We start from the raw sequence: 16,558 nt of genomic DNA, 5'->3' as shown, positions 1-16,558 counted from the left end.
TATGGTATCTATTCTATGGTTCCATGTTATCTACCCATCGCATGGGTCCAGTGTGATGGCCCTGAGGTATAGATAGCTAGCACCAATGACAAGAAGAAGCTGCCATGTGGGGAATCATACCGGGCTCGTTTCAGCTTGTTGTATCTTTTTATTGATATCATGTCTTTTTTTTTGACTGTGGTCAAAATCTACACTTTACTGTTCTACAGTAATCTACACGTTACTGTTCTATACTAATCTACACTTTACTGTTCTACAGTAATCTATGCTTTACTGTTCTATACTAATCTACACTTTACTGTTCTATATTAGTCTACGCTTTACTGTTCTATACTAATCTACACTTTACTGTTCTATACTAATCTACACTTTACTGTTCTATACTAATCTACCCTTTACTGTTCTATATTAATCTACACTTTACTGTTCTATACTAATCTACACTTTACCGTTCTATACTAATCTACACGTTACTGTTCTATACTAATCTACACTTTCCTGTTCTACAGTAATCTATGATTTACTGTTCTATACTAATCTACACTTTACTGTTCTATATTAGTCTACACTTTACTGTTCTATATTAATCTACACTTTACTGTTCTATACCAATCTACACTTTACCGTTCTACAGTAATCTACACTTTACTGTTCTATACTAATCTACACTTTACTGTTCTACAGTAATCTAAGCTTTACTGTTCTACAGTGATCTACACTTTACTGTTCTATATTAATCTACACTTTACTGTTCTATACTAATCTACGCTTTACTGTTTTGTAATCTATAGTTTTGTTTCCTCACCCATCTCTGGGGTCGAGGGCGATAGCCCGTGGGTGCTCCACCTCACCAGCCAGGAGGGTGGTCCTCATGGTTCCGTCCAGCTTGGCTACCTCTATCTGATCTAGGTTACTCTCCACCCAGTAGATGTTCCCTGCTATCCAGTCCACAGCCAGTCCTTCTGGAGTGGCCAGGCCATACTGGATCACCACCTCGAAACTGGTCAGAGCTGGAGGGGGTAGGAAGGGGGATGGAGGGGAGGAGAGAGGGGTAGGGTATGAGAAATGGAAGATGGCTGGGTTAGTGCCTTGCATGGGAAATTGTAGATTTGTTTGACACTCCAATCACTTACCTCAATACACAGAAGAAAAAAAACGATTTGATGAAATTTGAAGAAAATAACATGATTAGATAGCTATTCATAATGGACATGACAGAAATGGTACCCAGTGAACCAAGCTGTATTAGAGCTTTATGCAATTGGGAAATATCTGCTGAAGTAATACAATATGTCTGTCTAGCTCATGTCAAAAGACAGCAGCTAGAGACTAACTCCATCCTGCAACTCACATGTTTAACTGCAGCAAACCGCTGACAAACTGCGAGGATTGTTTAGAATTCCTTCTCTATGGAATCTGAGTCAGTCAGTTGGCCTGTCAGTGTAGGATTTCTAGTGGAGGGTTTCGAGTGGGGGGTTTCGAGTGGGGGGTTTCGAGTTGAGGGTTTCTAGTGGAGGGTTTCTAGTGGGAGGTTTCTAGTGGAGAGTTTCTAGTGGAGAGTTTCTAGTGGGAGGTTTCTAGTGGGAGGTTTCTAGTGGAGAGTTTCTAGTGGAGGGCTTCTAGTGGAGAGTTTCTAGTGGAGAGTTTCTAGTGGGAGGTTTCTAGTGGAGAGTTTCTAGTGGATAGTTTCTAGTGGGAGGTTTCTAGTGGAGAGTTTCTAGTGGAGAGTTTCTAGTGGAGGGTTTCTAAAGAGGGGTTTCTAGTGGAGGGTTTCTAAAGAGGGGTTTCTAGTGGAGGGCTTCTAAAGAGGGGATTCTAGTGGAGGGCTTCTAAAGAGGGGTTTCTAGTGGAGGGTTTCTAAAGAGGGGTTTCTAGTGGAGGGCTTCTAAAGAGGGGTTTCTAGTGGAGGGCTTCTAAAGAGGGGTTTCTAGTGGAGGGTTTCTAAAGAGGGGTTTCTAGTGGAGGGTTTCTAAAGAGGGGTTTCTAGTGGAGGGTTTCTAAAGAGGGGTTTCTAGTGGAGGGCTTCTAAAGAGGGGTTTCTAGTGGAGAGTTTCTAAAGAGGGGTTTCTAGTGGAGAGTTTCTAGTGGAGGGCTTCTAAAGAGGGGTTTCTAGTGGAGGGCTTCTAAAGAGGGGTTTCTAGTGGAGGGCTTCTAAAGAGGGGTTTCTAGTGGAGGGCTTCTAGTGGAGGGCTTCTAAAGAGGGGTTTCTAGTGGAGGGCTTCTAAAGAGGGGTTTCTAGTGGAGGGCTTCTAAAGAGGGGTTTCTAGTGGAGGGTTTCTAAAGAGGGGTTTCTAGTGGAGGGCTTCTAAAGAGGGGTTTCTAGTGAAGGGTTTCTAAAGAGGGGTTTATAGTGGAGGGCTTCTAAAGAGGGGTTTCTAGTGGAGGGCTTCTAAAGAGGGGTTTCTAGTGGAGGGCTTCTAGTGGAGGGCTTCTAAAGAGGGGTTTCTAGTGGAGGGCTTCTAAAGAGGGGTTTCAAGTGGAGGGCTTCTAAAGAGGGGTTTCTAGTGGAGGGCTTCTAAAGAGGGGTTTCTAGTGGAGGGTTTCTAAAGAGGGGTTTCTAGTGGAGGGTTTCTAAAGAGGGGTTTCTAGTGAAGGGTTTCTAAAGAGGGGTTTATAGTGGAGGGCTTCTAAAGAGGGGTTTCTAGTGGAGAGTTTCTAAAGAGGGGTTTCTAGTGGAGGGTTTCTAAAGAGGGGTTTCTAGTGGAGGGATTCTAAAGAGGGGTTTCTAGTGGAGGGTTTCTAAAGAGGGGTTTCTAGTGGAGGGCTTCTAGTGGGGGTTCCTAGTGGGAGGTTTCTAGTGGAGAGTTTCTAGTGGGAGGTTTCTAGTGGAGAGTTTCTAGTGGGGAGTTTCTAGTGGAGAGTTTCTAGTGGAGGGTTTCTAAAGAGGGGTTTCTAGTGGAGGGTTTCTAAAGAGGGGTTTCTAGTGGAGGGCTTCTAAAGAGGGGATTCTAGTGGAGGGCTTCTAAAGAGGGGTTTCTAGTGGAGGGTTTCTAAAGAGGGGTTTCTAGTGGAGGGCTTCTAAAGAGGGGTTTCTAGTGGAGGGCTTCTAAAGAGGGTTTCTAGTGGAGGGTTTCTAAAGAGGGGTTTCTAGTGGAGGGTTTCTAAAGAGGGGTTTCTAGTGGAGGGTTTCTAAAGAGGGGTTTCTAGTGGAGGGCTTCTAAAGAGGGGTTTCTAGTGGAGAGTTTCTAAAGAGGGGTTTCTAGTGGAGAGTTTCTAGTGGAGGGCTTCTAAAGAGGGGTTTCTAGTGGAGGGCTTCTAAAGAGGGGTTTCTAGTGGAGGGCTTCTAAAGAGGGGTTTCTAGTGGAGGGCTTCTAGTGGAGGGCTTCTAAAGAGGGGTTTCTAGTGGAGGGCTTCTAAAGAGGGGTTTCTAGTGGAGGGCTTCTAAAGAGGGGTTTCTAGTGGAGGGTTTCTAAAGAGGGGTTTCTAGTGGAGGGCTTCTAAAGAGGGGTTTCTAGTGAAGGGTTTCTAAAGAGGGGTTTATAGTGGAGGGCTTCTAAAGAGGGGGTTCTAGTGGAGGGTTTCTAAAGAGGGGTTTCTAGTGGAGGGTTTCTAAAGAGGGGTTTCTAGTGAAGGGTTTCTAAAGAGGGGTTTCTAGTGGAGGGCTTCTAAAGAGGGGTTTCTAGTGGAGGGTTTCTAAAGAGGGGTTTCTAGTGGAGAGTTTCTAGTGGAGGGCTTCTAGTGGAGAGTTTCTAGTGGAGAGTTTCTAGTGGGAGGTTTCGAGTTGAGGGTTTCTAGTGGAGGGTTTCTAGTGGAGAGTTTCTAGTGGGGGGTTTCTAGTGGAGAGTTTCTAGTGGAGAGTTTCTAGTGGGGGGTTTCTAGTGGAGGGTTTCTAGTGGAGAGTTTCTAGTGTGGGGTTTCTAGTTTCTAGTGTGGGGTTTCTCGTGGGGGGTTTCTAGTGTGGGGTTCCTAGTGGAGGGCTTCTAGTGTGGGTTCCTAGTGGAGGGCTTCTAGTGGGGGGTTCTAGTGGAGAGTTTCTAGTGGAGAGTTTCTAGTGGGGTGTTTCTAGTGGAGGGTTTCTAGTGTGGGGTTCCTAGTGGAGGGCTTCTAGTGGGGGGTTTCTAGTGGAGAGTTTCTAGTGGAGAGTTTCTAGTGGAGAGTTTCTAGTGGATAGTTTCTAGTGGAGAGTTTCTAGTGGGGTGTTTCTAGTGGAGGGTTTCTAGTGGAGTTTCTAGTGGAGAGTTTCTAGTGGGGTGATTCTAGTGGAGGGTTTCTAGTGGAGAGTTTCTAGTGGAGGTTTTCTAGTGTGGGGTTTCTAGTTTCTAGTGTGGGGTTTCTAGTGGAGAGTTTCTAGTGTGGGGTTGCTAGTGGAGGGCTTCTAGTGGGGGGGGTTTAGTGGAGGGTTTCTAGTGGGGGGGGTCGTTCTAGTGGGCGGCAGGTAGCCTAGTGGTTAGAGCATTGGACTAGTAACCGAAAGGTTGCAAGATCGAATCCCCGAGCTACAAAAAGTTACAAAAAATCTGTTGTTCTGCCTCTGAACAAGGCAGTTAACCCACTGTTCCTAGGCCGTCATTGAAAATAAGAATTTGTTCTTCACTGACTTGCCTAGTTTAATAAAGGTAAAATAAAAAAATAAAAAATAGCGGTGGGTTTGTAATGGGGGGTTTCTAGTGGGTGGTTTCTAGTGGGTGGTTTCTAGTTGGGGACTTCTAGTGGGTGGTTTCTAGTTGGGGAGTTCTAGCGGAAAGTTTCTAGTTGGGGACTTCCAGTGGAAAGTTTCTAGTTGGGGACTTCTAGCGGAAAGTTTCTAGTTGGGGACTTCTAGTGGAAAGTTTCTAGTTGGGGGGTTTCTAGTGGAGGGTTTCTAAAGAGGGGTTTCTAGTGGAGGGTTTCTAAAGAGGGGTTTCTAGTGGAGGGTTTCTAAAGAGGGGTTTCTAGTGAAGGGTTTCTAAAGAGGGGTTTATAGTGGAGGGCTTCTAAAGAGGGGTTTCTAGTGGAGAGTTTCTAAAGAGGGGTTTCTAGTGGAGGGTTTCTAAAGAGGGGTTTCTAGTGGAGGGATTCTAAAGAGGGGTTTCTAGTGGAGGGTTTCTAAAGAGGGGTTTCTAGTGGAGGGCTTCTAGTGGGAGGTTCCTAGTGGGAGGTTTCTAGTTGAGAGTTTCTAGTGGGAGGTTTCTAGTGGAGAGTTTCTAGTGGGGAGTTTCTAGTGGAGAGTTTCTAGTGGAGGGTTTCTAAAGAGGGGTTTCTAGTGGAGGGTTTCTAAAGAGGGGTTTCTAGTGGAGGGCTTCTAAAGAGGGGATTCTAGTGGAGGGCTTCTAAAGAGGGGTTTCTAGTGGAGGGTTTCTAAAGAGGGGTTTCTAGTGGAGGGCTTCTAAAGAGGGGTTTCTAGTGGAGGGCTTCTAAAGAGGGGTTTCTAGTGGAGGGTTTCTAAAGAGGGGTTTCTAGTGGAGGGTTTCTAAAGAGGGGTTTCTAGTGGAGGGTTTCTAAAGAGGGGTTTATAGTGGAGGGCTTCTAAAGAGGGGTTTCTAGTGGAGAGTTTCTAAAGAGGGGTTTCTAGTGGAGAGTTTCTAGTGGAGGGCTTCTAAAGAGGGGTTTCTAGTGGAGGGCTTCTAAAGAGGGGTTTCTAGTGGAGGGCTTCTAGTGGAGGGCTTCTAAAGAGGGGTTTCTAGTGGAGGGCTTCTAAAGAGGGGTTTCTAGTGGAGGGCTTCTAAAGAGGGGTTTCTAGTGGAGGGATTCTAAAGAGGGGTTTCTAGTGGAGGGCTTCTAAAGAGGGGTTTCTAGTGAAGGGTTTCTAAAGAGGGGTTTATAGTGGAGGGCTTCTAAAGAGGGGGTTCTAGTGGAGAGTTTCTAAAGAGGGGTTTCTAGTGGAGGGTTTCTAAAGAGGGGTTTCTAGTGGAGGGCTTCTAAAGAGGGGTTTCTAGTGGAGGGTTTCTAAAGAGGGGTTTCTAGTGGAGGGTTTCTAAAGAGGGGTTTCTAGTGAAGGGTTTCTAAAGAGGGGTTTCTAGTGGAGGGCTTCTAAAGAGGGGTTTCTAGTGGAGGGTTTCTAAAGAGGGGTTTCTAGTGGAGAGTTTCTAGTGGAGGGCTTCTAGTGGAGAGTTTCTAGTGGAGAGTTTCTAGTGGGAGGTTTCGAGTTGAGGGTTTCTAGTGGAGGGTTTCTAGTGGAGGGTTTCTAGTGGAGGGTTTCTAGTGGGGGGTTTCTAGTGGAGAGTTTCTAGTGGAGAGTTTATAGTGGGGGTTTCTAGGAGGGTTTCTAGGAGAGTTTCTAGTGTGGGGTTTCTAGTTTCTAGTGTGGGGTTTCTCGTGGGGGTTTCTAGTGTGGGGTTCCTAGTGGAGGGCTTCTAGTGTGGGTTCCTAGTGGAGGGCTTCTAGTGGGGGGGGGGGTTCTAGTGGAGAGTTTCTAGTGGAGAGTTTCTAGTGGGGTGTTTCTAGTGGAGGGTTTCTAGTGGAGGGTTTCTAGTGGGGAGTTTCTAGTGGAGAGTTTCTAGTGGAGGGTTTCTAAAGAGGGGTTTCTAGTGGAGGGTTTCTAAAGAGGGGTTTCTAGTGGAGGGCTTCTAAAGAGGGGATTCTAGTGGAGGGCTTCTAAAGAGGGGTTTCTAGTGGAGGGTTTCTAAGAGGGGTTTCTAGTGGAGGGCTTCTAAAGAGGGGTTTCTAGTGGAGGGCTTCTAAAGAGGGGTTTCTAGTGGAGGGTTTCTAAAGAGGGGTTTCTAGTGGAGGGTTTCTAAAGAGGAGTTTCTAGTGGAGGGTTTCTAAAGAGGGGTTTATAGTGGAGGGCTTCTAAAGAGGGGTTTCTAGTGGAGAGTTTCTAAAGAGGGTTTCTAGTGGAGAGTTTCTAGTGGAGGGCTTCTAAAGAGGGGTTTCTAGTGGAGGGCTTCTAAAGAGGGGTTTCTAGTGGAGGGCTTCTAGTGGAGGGCTTCTAAAGAGGGGTTTCTAGTGGAGGGCTTCTAAAGAGGGGTTTCTAGTGGAGGGCTTCTAAAGAGGGGTTTCTAGTGGAGGGATTCTAAAGAGGGTTTCTAGTGGAGGGCTTCTAAAGAGGGGTTTCTAGTGAAGGGTTTCTAAAGAGGGGTTTATAGTGGAGGGCTTCTAAAAGGGGGTTCTAGTGGAGAGTTTCTAAAGAGGGGTTTCTAGTGGAGGGTTTCTAAAGAGGGGTTTCTAGTGGAGGGCTTCTAAAGAGGGGTTTCTAGTGGAGGGTTTCTAAAGAGGGTTTCTAGTGGAGGGTTTCTAAAGAGGGTTTCTAGTGAAGGGTTTCAAAGGGGTTTCTAGTGGAGGGCTTCTAAAGAGGGTTTCTAGTGGAGGGTTTCTAAAATTTCTAGTGGAGAGTTTCTTGGAGGGCTTCTAGTGGAGAGTTTCTAGTGGAGAGTTTCTAGTTTTCGATTGAGGGTTTCTAGTGGAGGGTTTCTAGTGGAGGGTTTCTAGTGGAGAGTTTCTAGTGGGGGTTTCTAGTGGAGGTTTCTAGTGGAGAGTTTCTAGTGGGGGTTTCTAGTGGAGGGTTTCTAGTGGAGAGTTTCTAGTGTGGGGTTTCTAGTTTCTAGTGTGGGGTTTCTCGTGGGGGTTTCTAGTGTGGGGTTCCTAGTGGAGGGCTTCTAGTGTGGGTTCCTAGTGGAGGGCTTCTAGTGGGGACTTCTAGTGGAGAGTTTCTAGTGGAGAGTTTCTAGTGGGGTGTTTCTAGTGGAGGGTTTCTAGTGTGGGGTTCTAGTGGAGGGCTTCTACTTTTCTAGTGGAGAGTTTCTAGTGGAGAGTTTCTAGTGGAGAGTTTCTAGTGGGGTGTTTCTAGTGGAGAGTTTCTAGTGGATAGTTTCTAGTGGAGAGTTTCTAGTGGGGTGTTTCTAGTGGAGGGTTTCTAGTGGAGTTTCTAGTGGAGAGTTTCTAGTGGAGGTTTTCTAGTGTGGGGTTTCTAGTTTCTAGTGTGGGGTTTCTAGTGGAGAGTTTCTAGTGTGGGGTTGCTAGTGGAGGGCTTCTCTAGTGGGGGTTTAGTGGAGGGTTTCTAGTGGGGGGTCGTTTGGGCGGCAGGTAGCCTAGTGGTTAGGAGCATTGGACTAGTAACCGAAAGTTTTGATCGAATCCCGAGCTACAAAAAGTTACAAAAAATCTGTTGTTCTGCCTCTGAACAAGGCAGTTAACCCACTGTTCCTAGGCCGTCATTGAAAATAAGAATTTGTTCTTCACTGACTTGCCTAGTTTAATAAAGGTAAAATAAAAAAAATAAAAAATAGCGGTGGGTTTGTAATGGGGGGTTTCTAGTGGGTGGTTTCTAGTGGGTGGTTTCTAGTTGGGGACTTCTAGTGGGTGGTTTCTAGTTGGGGAGTTCTAGCGGAAAGTTTCTAGTTGGGGACTTCCAGTGGAAAGTTTCTAGTTGGGGACTTCTAGCGGAAAGTTTCTAGTTGGGGACTTCTAGTGGAAAGTTTCTAGTTGGGGACTTCTAGTGGAACGTTTCTAGTTGGGGACTTCTAGTGGAAAGTTTCTAGTTGGGGACTTCTAGCGGAAAGTTTCTAGTTGGGGACTTCTAGTGGAAAGTTTCTAGTTGGGGACTTCTAGTGGAACGTTTCTAGTTGGGGACTTCTAGTGGAACGTTTCTAGTTGGGGACTTCTAGTGGAAATGTTCTTGTTGGAGACTTCTAGTGGGTGGTTTCTAGTTGGGGACTTCTAGTGGGTGGTTTCTAGTTGGGGACTTCTAGTGGGTGGTTTCTAGTTGGGGAGTTCTAGCGGAAAGTTTCTAGTTGGGGACTTCCAGTGGAAAGTTTCTAGTTGGGGACTTCTAGTGGAAAGTTTCTAGTTGGGGACTTCTAGTGGAAAGTTTCTAGTTGGGGACTTCTAGTGGAACGTTTCTAGTTGGGGACTTCTAGTGGAACGTTTCTAGTTGGGGACTTCTAGTGGAACGTTTCTAGTTGGGGACTTCTAGTGGAACGTTTCTAGTTGGGGACTTCTAGTGGAAATTTTCTTGTTGGAGACTTCTAGTGGGTGGTTTCTAGTTGGGGACTTCTAGTGGGTGGTTTCTAGTTGGGGACTTCTAGTGGGTGGTTTCTAGTTGGGGAGTTCTAGCGGAAAGTTTCTAGTTGGGGACTTCCAGTGGAAAGTTTCTAGTTGGGGACTTCTAGCGGAAAGTTTCTAGTTGGGGACTTCTAGTGGAAAGTTTCTAGTTGGGGACTTCTAGTGGAACGTTTCTAGTTGGGGACTTCTAGTGGAACGTTTCTAGTATGGGACTTCTAGTGGAAATTTTCTTGTTGGGGACTTCTAGTGGAAGGTTTCTAGTTGGGGGGTTTCTAGTGGGTGGTTTCTAGTTGGGGACTTCTAGCGGAAAGCTTCTAGTTGGGGACTTCTAGTGGAGAGTTTCTAGTTGGGGACTTCTAGTGGAGAGTTTCTAGTTGGGGACTTCTAGTGGAGAGTTTCTAGTTGGGGACTTCTAGTGGAGTGTTTGTAGTTGGGGACTTCTAGTGGGAGGTTGGCTGGGATGAGGGGCCACACTGCAGAGGTAACACACACAGAGATATGCATACATGCACAGGTGCAAACACACACACACACAGTCTTGTACAACTAACCTTGTGGGGACACACAATTCTGTCCCATTCAAAATCCTATTTTCCCTAACCTTAACCCTAAAACTAACCCTAACATTAATTCTAACCTTAACTGACTTCTGGTCCCATCAATAATAGTTCAACACAAACAAACACACACACACACACACACACACACACACGCGCGCGCGTGCGCACACACACACCTCCATCTCCCCATGTGCACTTGTGCAGCTATCCCTCTCTGTTCCCAGAAAAGCCTGGGACCTCAATGACAGCTAAACAGTAATGGTGTACAGCTGATGATACTGTGGAGTCCTTCACATGGCCTTCCAACAGTCATTAGAGCATTAGAGGGAGAGGGCCTCTCACAGCTTGGTTGTTGTTATACTGCGGGATCCACAGTTGGCTCTTTTGTTTGTTGTTGGCAGTACACAGTGACCATGTTTGCACCACAGTTTAGAAGCTGCTGAATTGCTGAATTGTCTTCAGTCAGAAGCAGCATGGACTGATGTATGGCTTGGACGCAATGTCTCGTAGGAGGGTTGTTTTTAGGAGGGGTGGGAACAGGGTGTGTAGTGTAGTGTCCCCTAGCTACCCCACAGTGTGTGTCTGTGTGCCTGTTTGTGGTGTGTGTGTGTGTGTGTGTGTGTGTGTGTGTGTGTGTGTGTGTGTGTGTGTGTGTGTGTGTGTGTGTGTGTGCGTGCGTGCGTGTGTGTGTGCCTGCACGTGTGCGTGTGTGGTGCGCGTGTGTAGCTCTGGCCAAGGCTGGCTGCAGTCACGCAACGGACAGTGAGACAAATGAGACAAAGTTCGGGAAAAGTACATTCACTCAGAAAAAGTACACATTTTGCATAACCTATTTTCTTGTCCTAAGAGAATAATTAAATTAAATTAAATAATAAAAACATTGTCCTTTCTACTCCAGATGCTTTCTAATTTTGAAGCCAGTTCAAATCAAATGAAATTTACAGACACATGGTTAGCAGATGTTACTGCGAGTGTAGTGAAATGCTTCTAGTTCCCGACCATGCAGTAATATCTAACAAGTTATCTAACAATTTCAGAACAACTACCTTTTACACACAAGTGTAAAGGAATGAATAAGAATATGTACATATAAATATATGGATGAAGTGTAAAGGAATGAATAAGAATATGTACATATGTACATATAAATATATGGATGATCGATGGCCAAACGGCAGGGGTAAGATGCAGTAGATGGTATAGAGTACAGTATATACTGTACATATGTACATATAAATATATGGATGATCGATGGCCAAACGGCAGGGGTAAGATGCAGTAGATGGTATAGAGTACAGTATATACTGTACATATGTACATATAAATATATGGATGATCGATGGACAAACGATGCAGTAGATGATAGAGTACAGTATATACTGTACATATGTACATATAAATATATGGATGATCGATGGCCAAACGGCAGGGGTAAGATGCAGTTGATGGTATAGAGTACAGTATATACTGTACATATGCGATGAGTAATGTAGGGTATGTAAACATAATATAAAGTGGCATTGATTAAAGTGACTAGTGATACATCTATTACATCCTAGAGAATTGAGTCAGTATGTTGGCAGCAGCCACTCAATGTTAGTGATGACTGTTTAACAGTCTTGAAGACCTTTTTGACGCACCTGTACTGAGCTCGTTTTCTGGATGATAGCGGGGTGAACCGGAAGTGGCTCAGGTGGTTGTTGTCCTTGATGATCTTTATGGCCTTCCTGTGACATTGGATGGTGTAGGTGTCCTGGAGGGCAGGTAGTTTCCCCCGGTGATATGTTGTGCAGACCTCATTACCCTCTAGAGAGCCTTACGGTTGTGGGCGGAGCAATTGCCGTATCAGGTGGTGATACAGCCCGACAGTTTGTGAGTGTTTTTGGTGACAAGCCAAATTTCTTCAGCCTCCTGAGGTTGAAGAGGTGCTGTTGCGCCTTCTTCACCACGCTGTCTGTGTGGGTGGACCAATTCAGTTTGTCCGTGATGTGTACATCGAGGAACTTACAACTTTTCACCTTCTCCACTATTGTCCTGTCAATGTGGATAGGGGGGTGATCCCTCTGCTGTTTCCTGAAGTCCACAATCATCTCCTTTGTTTGTTGACGTTGAGTGTGACACCACGTTTCCTGACACCACACCCCGAGGGCCCTCACCTCCTCCTTGTAAGCCGTGTTGTTGTTGTTGGTAATCAAGCCTACCACTGTAGTGTCGTCTGCAAACTTAATGATTGAGTTGGAGGCGTGCATGGCCACGCAGTCATGGGTGAACAGGGAGTACAGGAGAGGCCTGAGATTGCACCCTTATGGGGCCCCAGTGTTGAGGATCAGCGGAGTGGAGATGTTGTTTCCTACCCTCACCACCTGGGGGTGGTCCATCAGGAAGTCCAGGACCCAGTTGCACAGGGCGGGGTCGAGACCCAGGGTCTCAAGCTTAATGACGAGTTTAGAGGGTACTATGGTGTTAAATGCTGAGCTGTAGTCGATGAACAGCATTCTTACATACTGTAGGTATTCCTCTTGTCCAGATGGGTTAGGGCAGTGTGCAGTGGGATTGCGATTGCGTCGTCTGTGGACCTATTGGGGCGGTAAGCAAATTGGAGTGGGTCTAGGGTGTCAGGTAAGGTGGAGGTGATATGATCCTTGACTAGTCTCTAAAAGCACTTCATGATGACGGAAGTGAGTGCTACGGGGCGATAGTCGATTAGCTCAGTTACCTTAGCTTTCTTAGGAACAGGAACAATGGTGGCCCTCTTGAAGCATGTGGGAACATCAGACTGGGATAGGGATTGATTGAATATGTCTGTAAACACACCAGCCAGCTGGTCTGCGCATGCTCTGAGGACGCGGCTAGGGATGCCGTCTGGGCCGGCAGCCTTGCAAGGTTTAACACGTTTAAATGTTTTACTCACTGGCTGCGGTGAAGGAGAACCCGCAGGTTTTGGTAGCGGGCTGTGTCGGTGGCACTGTATTGTCCTCAAAGCGAGCAAAGAAGTTGTTTAGTTTCTCTGGGAGCAAGACATCGGGGTTCGTGACGGGGCTGTTTTTTTTGTAGTCCGTGATTAACTGTAGACCCACATACCTCTTGTGTCTAAGCCGTTGAATTGCAACTCTACTTTGTCTCTATACTGAAGCTTAGCTTGTTTGATTGCCTTGCGGAGGGAATAGCTACACTGTTTGTATTCGGTCATGTTTCCAGTCACCTTGCCCTGATTAAAAGTAGTGGTTCACGCTTTCAGTTTTGCTCGAATGCTGCCATCAATCCACGGTTTCTGGTTTGGGAAGGTTTTAATAGTAGCCGTGGGTACAACATCACCGATGCACTTGCTAATAAACTCGCTCACCGAATCAGCATATACATCAATGTTGTTGTTCTATGTTCTATGTTGGCTGATGCAAAACCAGGCAGACAAGTAGAGCTTTGGCCATGCTAGTGATGGGTTTTCCAGAATATCTTCTGCCACTACCCTTGTCATAAAGTAGCCATAGAGTGTTATTGTCCCAGAAAGGGGAAATTGGCTGCAGCATAATAGAATTAAAAAACATACACTAGAAAAGACATAGAATCACCCAAAATATAAAGAGATGCTTAAACCATCACTTCCCTCCTAAGCCTCACCTCACCTCTCCTAACCCAAACCTCCCTCCTAACCCTCACCTCTCCTAACCCTCTCCTTCTTCCTAACCCTCACCTCTCCTAACCCAAACCTCCCTCCTAACCCTCACCTCTCCTAACCCTCTCCTCCTTCCTAACCCTCACCTCTCCTAACCCAAACCTCCCTCCTAACCCTCACCTCTCCTAACCCAAACCTCTCTCCTAACCCAAACCTTCCTCCTAAGCCTCACCTCACCTCTCCTAACCCAAACCTCCCTCCTAACCCTCACCTCTCCTAACCCTCTCCTCCTTCCTAACCCTCACCTCTCCTAACCCAAACCTCCCTCCTAACCCTCACCTCTCCTAACCCAAACCTCTCTCCTAACCCAAACCTTCCTCCTAAGCCTCACCTCACCTCTCCTAACCCAAACCTCCCTTCTAACCCTCACCTCTCCTAACCCTCTCCTCCTTCCTAACCCTCACCTCTCCTAACCCAAACCTCCCTCCTAACCCTCACCTCTCCTAACCCAAACCTCTCTCCTAACCCAAACCTCCCTCCTAACCCTCACCTCTCCTAACCCAAACCTCCCTCCTAACCCTCACCTCTCCTAACCCTCTCCTCCTTCCTAACCCTCACCTCTCCTAACCCAAACCTCCCTCCTAACCCTCACCTCTCCTAACCCAAACCTCTCTCCTAACCCAAACCTCCCTCCTAACCCTCTCCTTCTTCCTAACCCTCACCTCTCCTAACCCAAACCTCCCTCCTAACCCTCACCTCTCCTAACCCTCTCCTCCTTCCTAACCCTCACCTCTCCTAACCCAAACCTCCCTCCTAACCCTCACCTCTCCTAACCCAAACCTCTCTCCTAACCCAAACCTTCCTCCTAAGCCTCACCTCACCTCTCCTAACCCAAACCTCCCTCCTAACCCTCACCTCTCTAACCCTCTCCTCCTTCCTAACCCTCACCTCTCCTAACCCAAACCTCCCTCCTAACCCTCACCTCTCCTAACCCAAACCTCTCTCCTAACCCAAACCTTCCTCCTAAGCCTCACCTCACCTCTCCTAACCCAAACCTCCCTCCTAACCCTCACCTCCCAAACCTCCTAACCCTCTCCTCCTTCCTAACCCTCACCTCTCCTAACCCAAAACTCCCTCCTAACCCTCACCTCTCCTAACCCAAACCTCTCTCCTAACCCAAACCTCCCTCCTAACCCTCACCTCTCCTAACCCAAACCTCCCTCCTAACCCACCCTCAACCCTCTCCTAACCCTCTCTCCTCCTTCCTAACCCTCACCTCTCCTAACCCAAACCTCCCTCCTAACCCTCACCTCTCCTAACCCAAACCTCTCTCCTAACCCAAACCTCCCTCCTAACCCTCACCTCACCTCTCTCTAACCCAAACCTCCCTCCTAACCCAAACCTCCCTCCTAAACCTCAACCTCACTCCTAAACCTCACCTACCTCTTCCTAACCTTCACCTCCCTCCTAACCCTCAAATCTTCCTAAACCTCACCTCTTCCTAACCCTCTCCTTCCCCCTAACCCTCACCTCCCTCCTAACCCTCACCTCCCTCTTAACCCTCACCTCTCCTAACCCTCACCTCCCTCCCTCCTAACCCTCACTTCACCTCTCCTAACCCTCATCTCCCTAACACTCACCTCTTCCTAACCCTCAACTCCCTCCTAACCCTCAACTCCCTCCTAACCCTCACCTCTTCCTAACCCCCAACTCCCTCCTAACCCTTACCTCTTCCTAACCCTTACCTCCCTCCTAACCCTCAAATCTTCCTAACCCTCTCCTCCCCTAACCCTAACCCTCACCTCCCTCCTAACCCTCACCTCCCTCTTAACCCTCACATCTCCTAACCCTAACCTCTTCCTAACCCTCACCTCCCTCCTAACCCTCACCTCACCTCTCCTCCCTAACACTCACCTCACCTCTCCTCCCTAACACTCACCTCTTCTTAACCCTCAACTCCCTCCTAACCCTCACCTCTTCCTAACCCTCACCTACCTCCTAACATCACCTCCTCCTAACCCTCACCTCCCTCCTAACCATCATCTCCCTCCCTCCCAACCCTCACCTCCCTCCCAACCCTCACCTCCTTCCCAACCTTCAACTCTTCCGAACCCTCACCTCCCTCATAACCCTTATCTCCATCTTAACCATCACTTCCACCTAATCCTCACCTCCCTCCCAACCCTCACCTCCTCCCAACCCTCATCTCCACCTAAACCTCACCTCCTCCCAACCCTCATCTCCACCTAAACCTCACCTCCTCCCAACCCTCATCTCCACCTAAACCTCACCTCCTCCCAACCCTCATCTCCACCTAAACCTCACCTCCTCCCAACCCTCATCTCCACCTAATCCTCACCTCCCTCCCAACCCTCACCTCCTCCCAACCCTCACCTCCTCCCAACCCTCATCTCCACCTAAACCTCACCTCCTCCCAACCCTCATCTCCACCTAAACCTCACCTCCCTCCCAACCCTCACCTCCTCCCAACCCTCATCTCCCTCCTTAACCTCACCTCCTCCCAACCCTCATCTCCACCTAAACCTCACCTCCTCCCAACCCTCATCTCCACCTAAACCTCACCTCCTCCCAACCCTCATCTCCACCTAAACCTCACCTCCTCCCAACCCTCATCTCCCTCCTAAAACAGAAGATAGAGCTTTTGACACCGCCAGAACAATCTTATACCATTATTCTTTTAATTTCTTTAATAATAAGTCACAGTAGTTATCTTCTTATTAGATCTTTAAGAACGCAGGACATTTCTTTATTTTTTCTCTCTCCATTAATGTGTTGTACTGTCATGGATGTCAGTTTGTATTGACTGCTATGTGAGTGTTAAAAGCTGGATAAAATGGAGACTGCCTCACCTCCATTGTCGGACAGTTTCCCGCGATAGATCTTGTCCTCCACCACGTCAGTCCAGTAGAGGGTGTTCTGGCTGAGGTGGAAGTCCAGAGCGATGGTGTTCCTCAGGTTAGGCACCAGCACGCTGAACTCTCCCTTGTGGAGGTCAATACGACGGATCTCATGGCGGTTGGAGAAGATGATGAACGGCTTGAAAGGATCTGAGGGGAGAAGTTCTTCTAGGTCAGGATGAATAGTGAGACAGGAAACACTCAGGGCCCAATCATAACCACTGAGAGACCGGGTAGTACTACTGAGTAATACTGTAGTTTAGCCAAAGAGCAATATTTAGAAGAACTTCTCTACACCACACATTCAATCATTATTTTCTCCATCTGATGTGTCCCAAACCATCTCTTTTCTATTTCTCCACTACCTGACTCCCCTGTTTCCCTCCTCCCCTTCTCTTCTCTTCTCTTCTCTCTCCTCTCCCTAAACCCCCCATCCCCTCCCCTGATCCCTCCCCATCCTCTCTACTCACCAGTACTCTTGAAGCTCTCCATATCAGCCTCCAGTTCATGTCCATTTTAGCAGGACCACGCCTATTTTCTAGTTCTCT

At 47.3% G+C, this 16,558-nt stretch overlaps 1 protein-coding gene across 1 annotated transcript in view; it reads right to left on the bottom strand.

The window, feature by feature from the left end:
* The window catches only part of LOC115122977 (low-density lipoprotein receptor-related protein 1-like), a 298,647-nt gene that overhangs the window by 137,194 nt on the left and 144,895 nt on the right, over positions 1–16,558 (bottom strand). Inside the window, exons 25-26 of the mRNA XM_065021093.1 lie at positions 15,963–16,160; positions 806–1,010 (exon numbers count right to left, since the gene is read on the bottom strand). Coding sequence (XP_064877165.1) covers positions 806–1,010; positions 15,963–16,160 — 403 coding nt within the window. The remainder of the gene's footprint in view (positions 1–805; positions 1,011–15,962; positions 16,161–16,558) is intronic.

This window comes from Oncorhynchus nerka, linkage group LG7 (assembly GCF_034236695.1).
Source record: "Oncorhynchus nerka isolate Pitt River linkage group LG7, Oner_Uvic_2.0, whole genome shotgun sequence".
Classification (NCBI taxonomy): domain Eukaryota; kingdom Metazoa; phylum Chordata; class Actinopteri; order Salmoniformes; family Salmonidae; genus Oncorhynchus; species Oncorhynchus nerka.
Note: the sequence above shows the minus strand (reverse complement) of the source record. Positions and strands in the feature narration are given on the sequence as shown.